Source organism: Gekko japonicus, unplaced genomic scaffold, assembly GCF_001447785.1.
Source record: "Gekko japonicus isolate JY-2015 unplaced genomic scaffold, Gekko_japonicus_V1.1 scaffold28, whole genome shotgun sequence".
Taxonomy (NCBI): domain Eukaryota; kingdom Metazoa; phylum Chordata; class Lepidosauria; order Squamata; family Gekkonidae; genus Gekko; species Gekko japonicus.
In genome coordinates, this window is record NW_015177010.1 from 1,306,473 (window position 1) to 1,325,379 (window position 18,907).

At 42.1% G+C, this 18,907-nt stretch overlaps 1 protein-coding gene across 1 annotated transcript in view; it reads right to left on the bottom strand.

Moving 5' to 3' along the window:
* Positions 1-18,907, bottom strand: part of RIC8B (RIC8 guanine nucleotide exchange factor B) — a 49,052-nt gene that overhangs the window by 29,447 nt on the left and 698 nt on the right. The window contains exons 2-4 of the mRNA XM_015427578.1: positions 11,500-11,547; positions 4,683-5,288; positions 625-719 (exon numbers count right to left, since the gene is read on the bottom strand). Of these exons, the coding sequence (XP_015283064.1) occupies positions 625-719; positions 4,683-5,288; positions 11,500-11,547 (749 nt within the window). The remainder of the gene's footprint in view (positions 1-624; positions 720-4,682; positions 5,289-11,499; positions 11,548-18,907) is intronic.

An 18,907-nucleotide genomic window follows, 5' to 3' on the forward strand; every position in this document is an offset into this window, starting at 1 on the left:
TGTGTCTTCAGCATGAGACGCAGCAAGTCAGCTGACTGAATGAGACTGCCAAGGTGCCCAGAGGAGGACCAGTTGGCTGTGGAGAGCGGGAGACAAAGGGGGAGTAACACCCCCCCACACTAAGGCCAACTTGTTCTTTTCTTGGATGGCTGCCAAGGTGGTGGTTTTACTCTTTCTTCTTTGCTTCCTGCTTTCTCTACCCTCAACAGTAGCCTGCTAAAATGATACTGCAGAGGCTATGGATGAGGGGTTGTTGTGAGGACAAGATTAATCCCTGGCATGAGGCCTGGAACTCAGCTTACTTGTCCTCCAGTCCCTGCAGTAGCAACTCTTTCACTACCTGCCAACCACAAGCCCCACAGGGCAATGGCGTCATTCACTTGCTTGGAACATGAGGCAAGTTCCACACTGGGGACCAGTGCCCAGAACAGCCACAGGTGGCATGTCAAAGAGCCACGTGGCTCCTGACTCACCTTGAGCCCGCTTGCAGGGAGGGCGAGCTACAAATTTGAATAAATAAATAAATAATAAAGCCGCTGAGTATCACTGAGCTAGGCAAACGGAATGAGCATCCAGCCAAACCAAAACATTATCCCTAAAAAATGTATCTTTAATTCCACCAACCTGTGCAACTCTTCGGTTTTGTCTTCAGTAGGACCCAGTGATAATAAGCAGTGACGCAGAATGGCAGCCATATAACGGAATTCATGAGAGTCATTCTATATAAATACAAATTATGAAGAGGAATATATTTCAGTATTAAGATTATACATGAAGACTTCAGGTCACTAGTATAAACAGGGATTAAGCCAAATGTCTACCATGCTACGAATCCCTTCTAGTGGGAAACTTCTTTTATAAATACCATATGGCTTGAAAGCTAATGTTGAGGTATTCAAGAGACAGTAAGATTTTCAATACTGCTTCTGTGAGAAGATCAAATCTTGCCAAGTTAGAAAAGATTTAAATGTAACAACCTCTGCTTATAGATCCAGGTGGGCCGTCGTGTTGGTCTGAAGCAGTAGAACAAATTTTGAGTTCAGTGGCATCTTTAAAACCAACAAAGGTTTGTTCAAGGTGTGAGCTTTTGTGTACATGCACACTTTTTGAAATACAAATCTCTGCTTATGTTTGACAGAATCAAGCCCCAAAGCCTGGACTTTTCTGGACTTTTCACATTAAGGTGTCTCACCCAAACCTGGAAATTCCAAACTTGCTGTAGCCTTTTTAGCTTTTGTTGTTGTTGTTCAGTTGCACAGTCGAGTCCGACTCTTCATGACCCCATGGAACACATCACATCAGGCCCTCCTGTCTTCCTTTTTAGCTACTCTAATTAACAAGCCTCCTATGAAATTCAAGCAGGCTTTATACCAGAAGTCTAAACTGTTTTGTTGGCAAAGGGCTCCAAGCTGATTTCTGTCTAAATCTCTGCCCTTGCCTCCTGGGACCCTGTCTACCTGATGTGCTCGATCAGGTGCTCCTTTGTCCTGGAGAGCTAGACCTGTGGCTATCACACTGCTCGAAGTTCTTGTCTTGAATTGCCTGGAATTCTTGGTACGTAACACTGCAAAGTAAAGCAAAGGTACCATGATTTGGGTATTTGGGTACTGTGATTTGCCTTGGCCCTTCCTTATTTCCAAGGGTCCTGCTAGCTTTCTCTTGACAATATTCGTACACTCCTAATTCAATATGTTGACAGTTTTAAAAAATACCCTCAGCACACAATTTATTAATATTGTAGTGTCTTTTTCACTGCATGTGAAATTTGTGTGAAATTACACTATCACAGGAGGCAACCCATTGCACAAAGACTGGTTTTCTGCTTATGTAAACTGACATTCACAATATGCAATCCCTCACTTTCATTCAGAAGGGAGTTATATTCTTGGAAGGATTTACCATGTACTTTTTAACACTTGAATTGGCTCTCTGTTGACACCACCCCTTCCATGACGTCTTTCATTACTAGTGTCGATCCAATCATTCCTCCTTTTGTATGTTCTTCATCAGCTCATTCACCCCTATCCAGCTGTCCCCAAACACACACTCAAGCATTCATTCCTGTGACCTCTCAGGAATCTAAGCAAGAAGGTCCAACACAGCATGTATAAAGCAAAGATATGCCAATGAGAACCAAAGTTGATTGCTTCTAGTTATTTTGCCCCCACACCCACACAAAAGCTCAGTAAGGATTAGGACTGCTAAAACTCATTCACTCTGCTTTAGCACTCCAGGTTCCACTGGAAACATATGAAGCTCTCCACTGAAGTGCTGGAGTGACAAGGATATGCCCAGAGTTATTAGCTACAGTATGGGACACTGCTCTTGTGCCTTCAATAGTACAGAGAATAAAACATTTTTCATTCCTTCTAACCTCACTGTGGAACCATGATATCTTCCTTGGAAACACCCAGGGGCAACTGACATCTTGTAAAATCTAGGTCAAATAATATTTTCTTCAAATACAGATCTGGTAACTTGGCATTTTCCATGCAACACCTCCTAATTATTCACCACCTGTTGTTCTTGTGCTGTTTCTTCTGATAAGAGCCATGGGGAATGCTGGCTGAAAACTTTCATACAAATAGCTAGCTACGTAGAGTATAACCTTCACACACTCTAGCAATAATCACAGCAAAGAAGGCCTTTTTTTGGTACTACCCACACTGCCATTACAATTAAAACGAGAGGTGATGTTGGTTGGCAAGACTGAGGTCTCAGTGGATATTGCACTTCCCACATTTGATGGAGTTCAGCTGACCCTAGCTGATGACTGTGTTAAGAATCTGGGGGTCATACATGACTCAGCTTTATTGATGGAGGAGGTTAATGCAACGTAAAAAAAAGTGTGTGTGTGTGTGTGTGGGTTTCTGTCTCTATATCAGGGGTTGGATGCAGTCGCAGCCAGAGTCCAGAGTCAGCATCAGTGTTGGTCCAAAGTCAGAGTTCCAGAAGTCAGGCAAGGCAGAGTTGTTCAGTCCAAAGTCAAACACAAGAACAAGTGGGTCCAAGATCCAAGTCCAAAGCTGGTTCAAAGGTCACTGGGGCGAAGCAGAGTCAGGAGCTGTGGCTGCAGAGTTCACTGGGTAGTGACTTGCTGCTTACACATCAAGCTGTGTCCCTTGACTGGCTTTTATAGGCATCTGCTGGAAGATCTAGGGAGTCACCCTGCAGCTGCTCATCATCAGTAAGAAGTTGGCGTTAGGCCGGGAGACGTGTGCTTTGTCTTCCCTCCTGGAGCTCCATTCTAAACCTACGTCTCCAGCGCTCAAAAGGTATGGGTGAAACTGGAGGTCTGGTAATGATCACCTGGGTTTCATCTGTTGGAACGGGGCTGGAAGCTGCTGGTGGCTCTGTATCAGCTGTCAGCTGAGAACTCTGACAAGCCTGCAATTCATCTTCTTGCTTGCTGGCTTCTGCTGATTCAGAACTGGCTACACAGGACTCCTCTTCTCCTGAGGAGTCTATCTCTCCTGTCTGACCCACGACACTCTATTTGGTATGTACAAAGGCTTCCTACCTCAACCCTGCCAACCTGGCCATGTGGACACATGCCACAGTATGCTCAACCAGACTATTGTTTATACTCAACTAGGACCACCCTTGAAGACCTCGGGAACTTCAGCTAGTAGAGAATGCTGTAGTTCAAATACTATCATGATCTGGGGGAGTGAGCCATACTACACCTATTCTACAGGTCACTCTACTGGTTACTGATTCATTTTGGGGTTCAAGTCCCAGTGCTGGTTATTACCTATAAAATCCTTCATAGCCTGGGACCCACATATCTGCAGGACTGCCTCTCCCAGTATGCCCTGCTGCAGCAACCGCACTCATCTGAGCAAACCTTTTAAAGATAACACTCTGTAAATGGGTAAGATCAGCAACTGCATGTACTCAAGCATGGTATGACGACACCTACCCTGCAGTACAGTTACCAACCTAAAAAGGTCAGGAAGGCTCCCAGCACCAGTATCATTCTGCACAATGTGTCAAAACCTTTTCAGAAGGACATTCTTATGAAGGGGATATTGCTGTAGTTTTTAATTTTTGTTGGAAACTGTAATTTGTTTTCTTTTACTTACTGCTGACTTTTATTTTTTGTAATCTGCCTCTATGAGAAAAGTAGACTAAACACAGTAAATAAAAAATAAAGGCCTGTTCATTTTGGCATGCCTTACTGAGATACGGTGCCATACTGCTGAATGTTATTACTGGAGTAAACAAACACTGTTTGAGGGGGCAGAAGTGAATCTGTCCTAAGAGTACATTTGCTCTGCCCTCTTTTGGTTGGGGAGAGAAGAAAGCACCACAAGAATTCAGATTGAAACAGCAGACTGAGATCTTACCCATTACTGAGTTAATGGGGGTGCCCAGCCACTGCTCAAAACAGAACTCTTCCCAACGAGATCTGCACATAACCTCAGTGGCACTATAGGTTTTATTGTCCTACGCTGCAGCTTGACACTTGAAACCAAGTGGAGGTTCTTAGGACACTCTTCCAAGTTCAACTTGAGTTATTTTTTTGTGAAATTCATACAATGCTGTCCCTGGGACCAACTCTTAAGCACAAAACTTCAACAGAAGCTATCTTGACTAGTGTTGCAGCAGGGATACAGGAAAAATCATCTTAACATATACATAAAATAAATCCAATCAGAGTATTTCAGGTCCAAACTTACCTCACTGTGAACATTCCAACTGTCAAGAGTTACATTAAAGAGTGCTTTCAGTGCTTCAATAGCACAATCTGCCTCTTGCAGTGACAGGGGTGACATTTCATCTTCAGCTGTAATGTATTTATCTGTCCATCTTATGCTAAATGAACTTTCCAAGGCCTGAGTCAACAGTGGCAATCCCTGAAGATCATAACGCAACTGTGACCTAATATCTGTATGCAGAAGGGAAAGGAGGAAGAGGAGGCGTAAATCAAAGCATTTTATGTCCTCGACAAATTGTTGGTCCTTGCACTTTTTCAGCAGATTGCAAAGCATAGCTGCCAGGTTCAGATCCAGACTGAGTTTCTGAGCAACTGGACTATTAAAAACAATGTTACAGAGGCATTTTAAAGCTTCCACTATGACAGGGAAGTCAGTCACATCCTCCAGTGAATCCTCCAGAGAATTCAACTTTGCCAGCTTCATCAATATCTGCATGTTTTCCTTAGTTGTTACAGGTACTAAAACTTTCTTGTCTCTTGAGAGAATACGAAGAGCTTCCAGACAGGTGACTCTGCATGATGTTTTTATATCTTTATCCAGAAGATGTAATATCTCTTCACACAGTTGCTGTGCATGCCAGGGGAGGAGAGATAAGAAAGAGAGATTTTAGGATTGTACTCTGGGATGTACCACAGACACATGTCCCTAATCAAAGTTCTCGTGACCCTATGCACACACAATAAATCATGCCTCATTCACACAATAAAACATTCCCATAAAAACAAAAGAATATCATAACCTCTCACTCACGGATCATTTCCCAGTTTCCCAAACATCTAGGACATCAGATACAGTGGCATGTCCCTCCCACACACAAATTATCTTTCTGGCTAAGAGGATGCAGTTACAAGAACTCAAGTAATTAATTTTTTTTAAAAAAATTGTGCATAAACTTGTAGCTGAGTTCTTCAGAAAACAGTTTCTTGCTCCTTTAGTCTACAGCTATACTTTTATATGCCCACCAGCATCTAGTTCAAGGACTTACAACCAAACTAAATGAGAAGGAATCCATGACACTATGCAGTCCCTTTGAAAGGGTATACTATGAAGATGGCACTCAATTCCCACCCACCCCCCAATACACTAACAGCTGCACAACTTAACTTCCTATTATTTGCTGTGGTGCTTATCAAGCAAGTCTCTGGATCGATGGCATATATTTTTTCAAAATAAAATCTCAACAATAAGTAACAGACTCAAAGACATTCAACAATCCATAATGAGAACCTGTGGTGTAGTGTGGTGGAAACCTAAAAGCATCTTTCTGTATACGGTCTGCATACCATAAATTATCTTATATCACCATAAATCTTGTCACGCTCATCTGCTCACCCTTCCATTGCAAACAACTCAGGAACTGAAGACTTCCAGAGTTACCAGGGTCACAGTTTGTTATATCCAACTCACAAATAATGGTGGTCCCCCCCCAACCCCCGCAAGCTAGGACTGTGCTGTGCGCCAAAATCCTGGAAAAAAATCTATGGCTTGTGTTTCAAGCACAAGAGCATACTAAGGTTTGCTACACACACCAGGAACACTGCAGCTGGAACCTGGAGGCTTGTCGTTGTAATAACAAATCATGGTTTGTTGTTGCATCTGGATGCAGTCAGTCACTTTTATCTACCCACTGGACTGTGCAGCCAACCTTGCTCTCATTTAGGAAGGCTCAGGAAAAAAAGACAAGTATCATGGTAGAATTAATCTACAACTCTGCAATTTTTTTCTTTTAAAATAGGCACAATAAGGAAATACATAAGGAGTAGCAGAGCAAAGGGAGGAAAAGGTTGAATTATTCACCCAGAATACTTTAAAAAGGGTCTTATATAGCTCATTGGACAAGACCACTAGAAGCCCCCAATACTTAGGCCTCACAGAGGATTATTGGCCAAAGTACACAATGTTCCTAGTCTCCCAAACAAATGATAATTGGCATCATGTCATGCTGCCTTCTCTTGGCTTGGTTTAAGATTTCGTAGTTCATTATGTCTTTTGACCCAGAGCCTTCTCAATTTAAAATTCTCAGCTGATTTTAATTAAGCTCTCCATAGGGGGCTCATGAGATAGGCATGTTTTTTAATTTATTGAATTCAATCTGGTTCTACGGCTTTTCATTGGGCAGGATGATTATAATCAAATCAATGGGAAACCCTAGAATAAAGTAGCCCATAAATAAGCTGCTTTCCCCATTCTCTATAACTCACACAACCTCTTGTATGTGCCAACAACATTCTTACAAGTTACCATCAGCTTGAGACTAGCCGGAATCTTAGCTGCAAGCAACTCTTGAGAACAGGAATTGGTGTTGATATTGATAATGAATTGACACGGGGGACAAGCCTACACTGGAGAGAAAAAAGAGATATGGAAGCTGCATGGTGTAGGGGTGAGACGGAATAAAAGGGTAGATCATAAAGGGTCCAGCCCATCACAACAGCTTAATTCATACTGGCTGCCTGAGGACAGGAAACAGAATTTCAACAGAGCCAGTGTGGTGTAGTGGTTAAGAGAGGAAGACTCTAATCTGGAGAACTGGGTTTGATTCCCCACTCCTCCACATGCAGCTGCTGGGTGACCTTCAGTCAGTCACAAGTTCTCCAAGAACTTTTCTCTCAAGAGCAGTTCTTGGGAGAGCTCTCTAAGCCCCACCTACCTCACAGAGTGTCTGTTCTGGGGGGAGGAAGGGAAGGAGATAATAAGCCGCTCTGAGACTCCGAGTGAAGGGTGGGGTATAAATCCAATCTCTTCTTCTTCTTAAATTAAGCCAGGAGCATTTTAAAATATATTTTACACTTTCTCCTTAACTCTCCCTATGCCACAGAGTTTTATGTTGGCAAGCTATGATGATGGTAAAGAGAAAGGAAGAATGTTTGAAGCCTGTGATAACCAGGTAGGAACTATGAAGAAGTTTAGTAGCAAAGAAAATGAATGATGTCAAATATCTTTTGTTGGCTATTCCTAGACAGCAATTATGGATTTAACAGCAAACAAAATCTGACCTGCTCTAATTTAAGTTTCAGGTAAATTCACTGGCAGTACAATCCTAAACAGAATAAGACCCATCTGAGCACACTGACTTAAATGGGACTTGGAAGAGCGTAACTCTCCTTAGGACTGCACTATTAGAAAATCAGCAAAGTATACAGTTTGCAGTTAGAGACACTAACAAAATTTGTAATCCTTTGTCTTAGAGTACAAAATTCAGCAACATGAAATACCGGTCTTCAAAGCAAGGCAAATTTACCAGTTGCAGAATTCTTCTCTGATAAATCTGAACCACCAAAGAATTCCCCTGTCCCATCCTACTCCAAATTATCTTCTGTGCAGACTGGGAGTGACACGGTAGCAGCAGGAGAATTGTTTTTCCCTGCTGCTCTGTCACTCCAAAGCAGCAGGGTGGTTGTTGCTGCAGAAGAGGAAGATGAGTGGGGGCATACCTAGTACTCCAAGGTTCTCTCGATGACATCATGGGATGTGCCATGGTGTTCCAAAGTGAGCACCTGGATTCCAGCTTGAATAAAACTAGCTTTGATATATTCCATTTAAATATGTGAGCTGGAAAGTTCAGCCAAACCTACTTGCACTTTTATTATGCAAGATTACAGGCATTCCCAGGAAGCCAGGCCTCCATCTCTTTCCCCTCAGTGCTTATTCTCCCAGTTACTTTTGCTTTCCCAACTAAAGCCAAAAGCAATCTGGCCAAGGAAATGAAACATTGTCTGGTATTAAGCAAAAAAAGAAAAGAAAAGACAATCAGAAGAGGTCTGATAATGTTTCTTTTCTTCTTAAGCAACATTTCCAGGAAAGCCCTCAGATAACAGAGCAGCAGATGACTTACAGTCAGTCTAAACAGAGCTACCCTCTTCTAAACCCATGGGCATCAATCAGAGGGTGATGCTGCCATGCTACCTACAGTATCATACAAAACACTAGTTGTCAGGTGATGGGTACAAATGACCATTTTACAAGACATGCAAGCAATGATTTGGTAATCTGGTCATCACTTGTTCGGATGGTGAAGAAAAATTATCCTACCCATCAAGTGCAGAGGGGAACGGGAAGAGATCTACTGTGACTCTCACAGATCACCCTGAACGTAATACCCTTAGCTGCTTTCAGAAGACCTGCTTTTTTAAAAAAGAAATCATCCGACACAATCACATCTTAGTTTTTTTAAAGATAGCTTAATAAATTATTCCATATGCTATTCACATTAATTTCAAGTGTATGCATTAGAGCAACTGCCACAAAATATTCCTTTAAGATTAGTGATATTTCTCCCAGTACAGTAGGAACAGATGTAGTAAGAGCTGCCTTCTGTCCCATGTTTCCAGAGCAGGTTATATCTGATCTCATCAACAGGCACTACTGGAAAAAATCCCAGGCCACTGAGATGCTTTTCAAAATTCAAAAGTATAAAATGTAATCCAGGATCCAAGAATGACCACATACCGAGGAGGGAGGATAAAGAAATAAACAATCAAAAGCCTGAGTGAACAAGGATGTTTTTTAGCTGTTGTAGATTTTCTCGGTTGTATGGCTGTGGTCTTGGCATTGTAGGACCTGACGTTTCGGCAGTAGCTGTGACTGGCATCCTCAGAGGTATAACACAGAAAGATGGATCTGTGTCAAGGTGAGAAGAAAAATGGTAGGCAGGTAATTTATATCTACTCAGAAAGGTGGGTAGGACTGAGTCATTATCTTGTAGGAGTTCCCCAGGCGGTGAACATGCTAATGGAGGAGCTTTCCTGAGGAGGCTCTTTTGTATATAAATTGTTTCCTGAGGAGGTTTCCTGTTTCCTGAGGAGGTTCTTTTGCATGTGGATTGGCTGTTGAAATTCTAATCTTATCTATAGTGCTATTGTCAGATGTAGAGCCTTTTGTGTTTTTCAGGACAGGAAACCATGCCCTATTTATTTTTAAACTTCCTTCCTTCCTGCTGGTGCCTTGGAACAAAATAATGTGTCCTGTTTGAGTTAGGCTATGTTCAGCCACTGCTGATTTTTCAGGTTGGCCAAGTCTGCAGTGTCTTTCTTGTTCTTTTATTCTTGTCCTGCTGTAAACCTGTCCACAACTGCATGGTATGCGGTATACCCTTGCAGAAGTGAGGGGGTCTCTTCTGTCTTTTGCCGATTGTAGCATCTGTTGTATTTTTCTGGTGGGTAGGAATATTGTTTGTAGGTTGTGTTTTTTCATAAGTTTTCCCATCTGATCAGTGATTCCTTTGATATATGGCAAAAACACTTTTCCTGTTTGTTTTACCTTTGGTTTAATCGCTCTTCTGATTTCATTCTTGGAATAGCCATTTGCTTGAAGTGCATGGTTAGATGATTTAGTTCATCGTTGAGACTATTATTACAATTATTACAAGTGTAATATTTTATATTAATATTTAATATTTTAAGTTACCAGAGTATCTCTGGGCATGCAGGCTTTTCTCTCCCTACCTATGCTGAATGTTAGCCAGTACTTGGGTGTCTGGGAGGGATGGGAAGGGCTTGCAAGTCAGACTTATGACTCACAGCAGTGTGCAAGGTTTAAAGTTCTCAAGAACTCATTATTAGGCTGTATATTAAAAGGTAATTGCTTTCCCGTGTTAAAAGTACCTTTCAAGTTAAACTCTGCTGTGACAAGAGACAAGGTGGTTAGAACCCCTCTGTGCTAACTGGAAACTGTCTGCCAACCACAAGCCCCATTGGGCAATACCCTTGCCCACTTTTTTTAAAAAATAGGACAGATGCTGTGTTGGAGAATGGTGCTGAGAAAAGCCACAGGCGACCTATCAAAGGGCCACTTAGTATCACTGGCATAGGGGAAGAATTAAATCCCCATTTCCTCAGAGTCATGGTCCATGCCCATATTGCCTCTCCTCGACAGCTGTTTGTTTGCATCTTAATTATGTATCAGGGATCCCATCTTGAATCCCTTAACACCATATGCAGTTCAGCCCTTATATGGATTTCTTTCTGAATGTTTATTTCAACAGCTTTACAAACTATGCAATAAAAAGAGAAGTTATTTTACAAGCTAGAATTCTACTTTAACAGTCTCTAGGGAAAAGACAGGTCCTGCTGATATATATCCCTGTGCAGTATGATCTCCAGGAGTGCACAAAAAGTGTTACTTCAAATGCCCAGCTTCTCCAGACATTCTGTAGCCTGCAGCTGCCACTTAGGTAAGTTTCCATATTTTCTTTGTATGCCCTGCAACCACCACAAATCCACCCCAGTTCTTGTACATTCCAGTAGGTACACAAAGAGGGACAAAAGGGGTAATGCAGCAAATAGAAAAACCAAAACTCACTGGGATTCCCATTTATCAACTTAATATATCAGTGTATAAAGCATAGCTCACTGTCTTCACTGTGTTCAAGGAAACTCAAAAAACAATGATGGTGAACATCAATTTAAGTTATCTGGATGGTTTTCAATAAGGTCATGTAAACAAAAAAATTCTGAACAAAAGTTAGTTTATTATCACATTATGATGCGTTTTGGCTAAGTCAGAAGTTCTCCCTCATCACAACTTTCCAAAAGAGTTCACTTTAAGGTCAATTTTTGTTTTATGGTATAGCACATTGTTAATTTTATTCAGTTTAACTTTCCACACCAAAGAACCCAGTCTTCACAATGGAACAACCCAAATAAATAATTCCTACTGGAACTTCACAGTTCCAGTGTAAAGGAAAGCAAGACAAGCATACTATATGTCCTGTGTAGAAAGCACACACAACACTGCATCATACAGAAATGAAACAAAACAAGCACCTTAATATGCTTACCTTTCTTTTCTCTTCATCAGAAGGCTCAAATTTGAAGGTGCTTCTATTCTAAAGAAATAAATAAGATATTTTTTTAAGCATCAGTAATTTTCTTAAACAAGCTGGCACATGCTGTTTCACCAGAATAAGCTTCGTCAGCCTGTAAACCAAGTAACAGAGCTTAAGCCTATATGTACTTCCATTTTAGGGATTTTTAAAAAATTGCATATTTTAGCAGGAACGAAAATAAGCTAGCTTCTCATTTGGTTGGAATGGAATTCTGAGAATTTCATTACATTTTATTTTGAAATTACTGTCAGTCCAATGCCTATTTACTTCATTTATACCCTACCTTTTGCCCAACAGAAACCCAAAGCAGTGTACATAATTCTCTTCTCCTATTTTATCCTCACAGCAAGTCAGTGAGGAAGGTTAGGGTGAGAGTATGACTGGCATTTAGCAACCCTTCATCACTAGAGATGTTACCTTTAGTGCTCTGAAATTATTATCCACAAAAATTATATCAGTTCAGGATGTTTGACAAGAATGTGTAGGGGTGACACTATTTTAGTTGGCTTTTTAAAAAGAATTAGAGAAATCAAAAAAGGATATATTTATCATTAATTATTAGCCAAGATCACCAAAGGGAAACTTTATGCTTGGGGACAGCATACGCTTGAGCACCTGTGGACAAACAAGGGAGAAAAGTTGTTGTCAAGAAACTGGACTTTCTTTAGCTATTTCCTGGCTTTTCAAAATTCTGATTCAGGCTTTCGGGCCTACTAAGTTACAGAAGGCCCCCTCTGGGAACTAATGTTATGATGACTTGCAAGTTCAGAGAGAGAAATAAGAGTTGAGATGGACACAGGAACAAATGAGATCATGGGAGCTTCAAGGCTGAGACCAAGAGGGAGTTCTACACTCACATTTCATCTCATTGGCACAAGGAACCCTGGGCAGGGGTGAGTTGTTCACCTTTGAGCACGTACTAGCTACAGTACATGGTCACACTTCTTGGCAACACAGCTGATTGGCCAAAGGATCAGGCAAGCTGCAGGCGCTCTGGCATAAAGCAAGAGCTTTCATTCTAGTTTATGCCTTTTTTGGTGCTTCAAGCCATTGTTTGTTCCTTTGGGTCACCCTTTTTTCTCAATTAACATTTTATTAAGCATTAACAAACAAGCAACATACATACATTGTGTTTGAATAGATTAGTATACATACAATTCGTAATATAAAATAAAACCCATTACAACGTACTAGATCACTGGGTAGGTAAACGGTACTCAGACTATCTGACCTATATTGAGTTATATCTGTGTAATCACATAGTAAGACATAGAAAACATTATATTCCAAGATCAACCACCAATTGGGGAATTTCCCCTTGAGACAACAAGTATTCTAGAATAGGTAACCATATGGAGGAAAAGTAGGACTGTCTAGAGGGCTTAAGAATGCTATCCAGATTATCTGTGAGCTTCGCCATGATGTACAATTTCCATAGTTTTTGATGCCACTGTGAGATTGTAGGGGATTGTGAAGATTTCCAGGCTAAGACAACAGTATTTCTTGCTGCGTATATTAATATAGATAACCTTTCTCTAAGAGTGTATGAGCACGTCAAGTGTTTCCAGTCTCCTAAGAGCAAATGTTCTGGCGTAAGAGTAAGGTCTAGACTTGTAATGGATTTAACCTTTATTAGTATATATTTCCAGAAAGGGGCAAATTTCCAGCAATGAAGGTAACTTCCTACATCTCCACAATTTTCCCAGCATTTTGGGTTAGATGCTTTGGTGTGAGCTAATTTTTTAGGGGTGAGATACCAGCGTGAAATTAATTTAAAGGAGTTCATACGCACATCTATAATTTTGGAGTGGTAAGGGGAGGAGGCCCAAATGGAGGACCAAGTATCATCTGGTATTTCACGGCTACATTCTTTGTTCCAAATGGACTGATACGTAAGAGGTTTCTTTAAGTCTTGCCCCAAAAGAATTCCATAAATGTGTGATACTAGACTTTTCTTTGGATTGAAATGATACTTTGATAAGGCATTCAAAGTCTGTCAGAGGTTGCTGCATTATATGTGGAAGCTTAATGGAAGAACTTAAATATGAGATCTGGAAGTATTGCATCCAAGATACAGAAGATCCTATTTTCATTTCCAGGGCAGTCTTAGTGAGTAACATATGGTCAGAACAGAGGTCTCGAAGCATAATGATACCTGCCTTTTTCAAGGCATCAAACGAAGAATTTTTGTATCCAGGTAAGAACCAGCATTGATTAAAAAAATATTGAAATCTTGAGATGGGGGGCATTAGGAATGATCTATAATGGTCCCAACGCCCACTGTATCTTTCATTTTAGTAATTACCCTAGAGCATTGTTTAACTCTTTTGGAGAGAAATTTAGAGACTTGGGTGAGAAAGACCACCCTTTCTGTTTTGAGAAAAGTATTTTTCTGTATGGTTGTCATATCTAATGTTTCAAGTGATCTACGCTCTGCCACTAACCTTTTATATATATTTTTTGCTTCCAGTTCGTTTATGTTGCTGCTCCAAGAGATATCTTTTGAGTAAAGGCTGTTCTCACCTGCTGCTTCTGTTTCTTTACAAAGGACCTTTGGGTCATCCTTTTGACTAGGTGGGTCCTGTGTGGTCGGAATACCTGCCTCTTGGATTTTGGACTTTGAAACCATACCTGGACTCTATGTTTCAGTCTGGCCAGGTAACATCTGGGTCAGAGGACCAAAAAGCCTGTATAAGTGTTTTAGGTTATCTATTTAGATTTATTATCTTCTTTGTTTTGCACTGCTCTTATATTTGTACTTTTTTGCACTTTTCTTTTCGTAAACCTTATTAATTATACTTCTGTGGTGTTATACGGGTTTTGGGACTTCACTAAAACCAGTACCTCGGCCTATTTGGCTATGGCTACCAAAGTAATTGTTTTTGGAATGGAACTTGCAAGTGTCCTACCTCACAGAGCTCACTTCTTAACTCCCAGGAGGGCTAGAGACCTGCTCCCTGAAGAGTTAGCCTGAGGCAGCTTGTTACCCTGAAGGGTTAGCCTGAGGCAACTTGTTACCCTGGGCAGTAAGGATTCATTTCCCATTCTTGTGTTTTGACACTATCCTCTGACAGTCATCATCATCAAGCCCAGCATGTGAGATGATTGTTGGACACCGTGAAAGTGTGGTAGTCTGGTCTGCTCCAGCAAGGCACTCCTTATATAATTAAAGGGAAATGCAGGTTCTGGAACTTACCCTGATTCATTTTATCTACCATACCTCTACCCAGCAGAGTGTCTTTAACAGATCCAGTAGACAAAGGCCAGCAACACTCACACTGGATAACTAAAGATCAAGATGGGTAGCCGTGTTAACCTGCCTATAGCAGTAGAAAAGAGCAGTAGCACCTTAAAGACTAACAAGAAGTGAACAGTGACTCAGGAAAGCTCATGCCCTGCCCCATATTTTGTTAGTCTTTAAGGTGCTACTGGACACTTGTTCTTTCCTACTGGATAACTAGAGGCTACACTGTGGTCATTACCACTGAACCGTGATTCATGAAATAATTTTGCTAAGTACAGAATGTAGGACCATATATGTCACTGAGGCATATTTCACTGGTCCTGTTATGCTATGAATGAGTAAAGATCTTGGTTGAGGAAACTACACAAATGTCTTCACACCTTAAGGACATCTCACACATTATACAGCATCACTCGATATACTGGTACAGCTTATTCTGGCATTGTTTGTACATGTCCTCAAACATCTACCAGTGGAGTCCTAAAGAGAGTTATACACTGCTGAGTCCACTGAAGTCTAAGGGCTTTGAAAGATGTAACTTTATGATTGCACTGTAAAAGATGCATTGTGCAATGAGGGCCAATGAGGGCCATGAAAGCAGCTGCAGAACATCAAGTAAGTGCAGTACAACCCTGAAGCTACAGCTCTATCCATTAGCCGATGGTGGTTTCATCAACAGATTTATGCACAGTTGAAGTCTCTGCTGGATTAAGAACATAAGAGAACATAAGAGAAGCCAATGCTGGATCGAGCCAATGGCCCATCTAGTCCAACACCCTGTCACACAGTGGCCAAAAATACCAGGTGCCATCAGGAGATCCAGCAGTGTTGCCCCCCCTCCCCCGAGCACCAAGAATACAGAGCATCATTTGCCTCAGCCTGAGAGTTCCTATCTATACCTTGTGGCTAACAGCCACTGATGGACTTCTGCTCCATATGCTTATCTAATTCCCTCTTGAAGCTGTCCATGCATGTAGCCACCACCACCTCCTGTGGCAGTGAATTCCATGTGTTAATCACTCTTTGGGTGAAGAAGTACTTCCTTTTATGTATTCTAACCCAACCACTCAGCAATTTCATGGAGTGCCCATGAGTTATTGTATTGTGAGAAAGGGAGAAAAGTATTTCTTTCTCAGCCTGCTCTATCCCATGCATTATCTTATAAACCTCGATCATGTCACCCCTCAGCTGTCATTTCTCCAAGCTAAAGAGCCCCAAGCGTTTTAACCTTTCTTCATAGGGAAAGTGTTCCAACCCTTTTATCATTCTAGTTGCCCTTTTCTACACCTTTCCCAATGCTATAATATCCTTTTTGATGTGTGGTGACCAGAACTGTACACAGTACTCCAAATGAGGTTGCACCATCAATTTATACAGGGGCATTATGATACTGTCTGATTTGTTTTCAATTCCCTGCCTAATAATCCCCAGCATAGTGTTGGCCTTTTTATTGCAGTCACACACTGTCTAGACATTTTCAATATGTGTCATGCCTCGGGGTGGCCCCAGGCCCTGGAGGACCACTAGCCGTGCTTCCAGAGGAGTCAGGAGGGAAGCGAGGGTCTCGGATGTGGAAGAAGCCTGGAGTTCCGTCACTACCAGAGCCTTCTTCCTCGGGGTCAACAGCCGAGCCAACCTGTCTGTCTCTCTGAGTATCCAAGCCAGTTGCCACCGACATCCTCCCCGACTCTCGTCTGCTTCCCTCCTTTTATACTTTCCCCCCACCCCTGTGACACCTCCCTTTCCCCCTTCAGTGATGTCATTGCTCCCTCAGCGTGCCAATCACCCCAGCCGCTTTCTCTATGGTGCATTTCTCCCCCTGTCCCTCCCCCTGGGTTTCCCTGGAACTCCCCTCCTGAGCCGGGATGTGTGCGGGCGTGGTCACTTCTGGGGAAGACCCGGGATTTGACACCAGCTGCCACGGTGTCTCTTGCCTTCCTCTCTCTGTAAGGTCATGCTTCTCCAGCCTTTGCGCAGCCGAGACCGAGTGTGCATGCCCCACCTCTCCCGCGGATGGCACGGGCTAGTCTCGGGCGGTCTCTCTGTCGCCCTCCCCGTCTCCTCCCCCGATACTCTTTTCTGGGACTCCCAATCCCTTGGTGGGAGCTGGGGTGGCCGCCATGGAGATCCCAGGCACCCATCCTCGGCTTCCCCAGTGCCGGGGCGGTCTCCGGCATTGTTGCGGTCCTTGGCGTCCCAGGAATCCATGACGAAGTGCGCTCCATCCTCCGAGGCGCATTGTGGGTCCGGCACAGGTTGTGCCAGTCCCACTGCATTGGCCTCAGAGGCCACAGAGGAGCCCGCGTGTGTATTTATATTTATGATTTTTTGCTCCAATGTGCATCACTTTGCCCTTGGCCACATTGAACCCCATTTGCCACGTTGACGCCCACTCACCCATCCTCGACAGATCCCTTTGGAGTACCTCACAATCCTCCTTGGTTCTCACCAACCAATGTTCCCTCTAAGCTGTGAAGTCTTGTGAGCAAAAATTCAACTTTGTGAGCTACTGGCATTAAAGTTGTGAGCGAATGATTTGGCTACTGCATAAATCAGTTTGCTTTGGAGCCATCCTTTCTGAGCTAAGACAAAAATGTGTGAGCCAGAGGCTAAAAAACTGTGAGCTAGCTCACACTAACTCAGCTTAGAGGGAACATTGCCACACTGAACAACTTCGTGTCATCTGCAAATTTAGCCACTTCATTGCTTACTCCCAAGTCCAAATCATTAATAAATAAATTAAGACGCATCAGACTGAGTACTGATCCCTGTGGTATCCCACTGCTTACCACCCTCCACCGAGAAAACTGCACATTTATACTCACTCTTTGTTTCCGATTAATTAGCCAGTTTTTGATCCACAAGATTGTAGCCTTAGTGATTAAAACGCAAACATTCCTACAGCTACCCCATAGATTGTCAACACCTAGTCATTCTTGACTCAAGTGCTTAACTTGAGAGGATGATGTGTCAGCAGTATGTGGAAGGTGCACTCTCCAACCCAGGAGTAAATGGATATTCCTACTAAAATATTCAGTAATGGAAGAAAGGTTATATCAATAGTTTTCAAATTCAATACAAGAGAAGCACAACAGTTTAATTTTCATAAAACAATTTTGCTGCATTTTCTTTAGTAAGTTTATTGTTTTAATTAAGATTTTAAATTTCACTGCAAGCTACCAGGGGGAAGGGGGGCTGAACCAGCAGAAAGAAGGTCAAGACAGAAATGCCTGAATGCAAACACTTTGAGATTGTTTTGTGGAAATACAATTATTTCCCACTACAAGCTATAGTCTGAATCTTGATCCTGGCAGCTGGCTATGCAAGGATTTGAGTGCATCAAGAAAGATCTATTTCAACCAGAGTGCAAACAGCTTGCTCTAAAAAGGAAGTTTTAATCATCATCACAACATACTAGAAAGCAATGTAGATCAGTGGAACAGTGTTGCCATAGCAGACACACCAGTAACTAAGCAACCAACCACCCTGTGGGCCAGATGAAGCTTCAAAAGGTAACCTTGTGTAGAACATTCTACCCAAAGGATGTCAGGAACAAGGATGCTTAATGGGCCAATCTACAACAGAGAGAAACAAACAACTGCCCAATCTAGCAAATGTCAGGTTTTGCTTTCAGTTTTTGACATGTCTACAGAATACTGGCAAATCCTCCATCATTAGCATCTAGAATACAATGGGAAGACTGGCACATCAGATGATCATTGCTTTAAAACATTTTAATTCTGAAAAGCATTTCTTGCTCTGTACTGTACACAGCATAACACTTATATCCCTTAACCCCAGCCAATCAGATTCTGACCCATAAAAAAGAATAAAACTGCAACCTCTCTTGAATGTTTACACATTTCAAAGATGCATTTGTTTTATTTCCGTATAACTACACAAGACAAGCAGCAGACTTTTTAATTATAGTGTCACATCAGGAAACAGTGCATGAGGGATCAAGGCCTGCTCTTGAGAACAGCACAGAGAGAAGAGCTCTAAAAAATTAATTAATTGCCAGCTTGTAGGTAATAATGATACTCCCGGAGCAGTGAGGGGCAAGGAGGGAGGGGGGGAGGGGGCAAGTCCATGCAAAAACAAATCAAAGCAACGCTT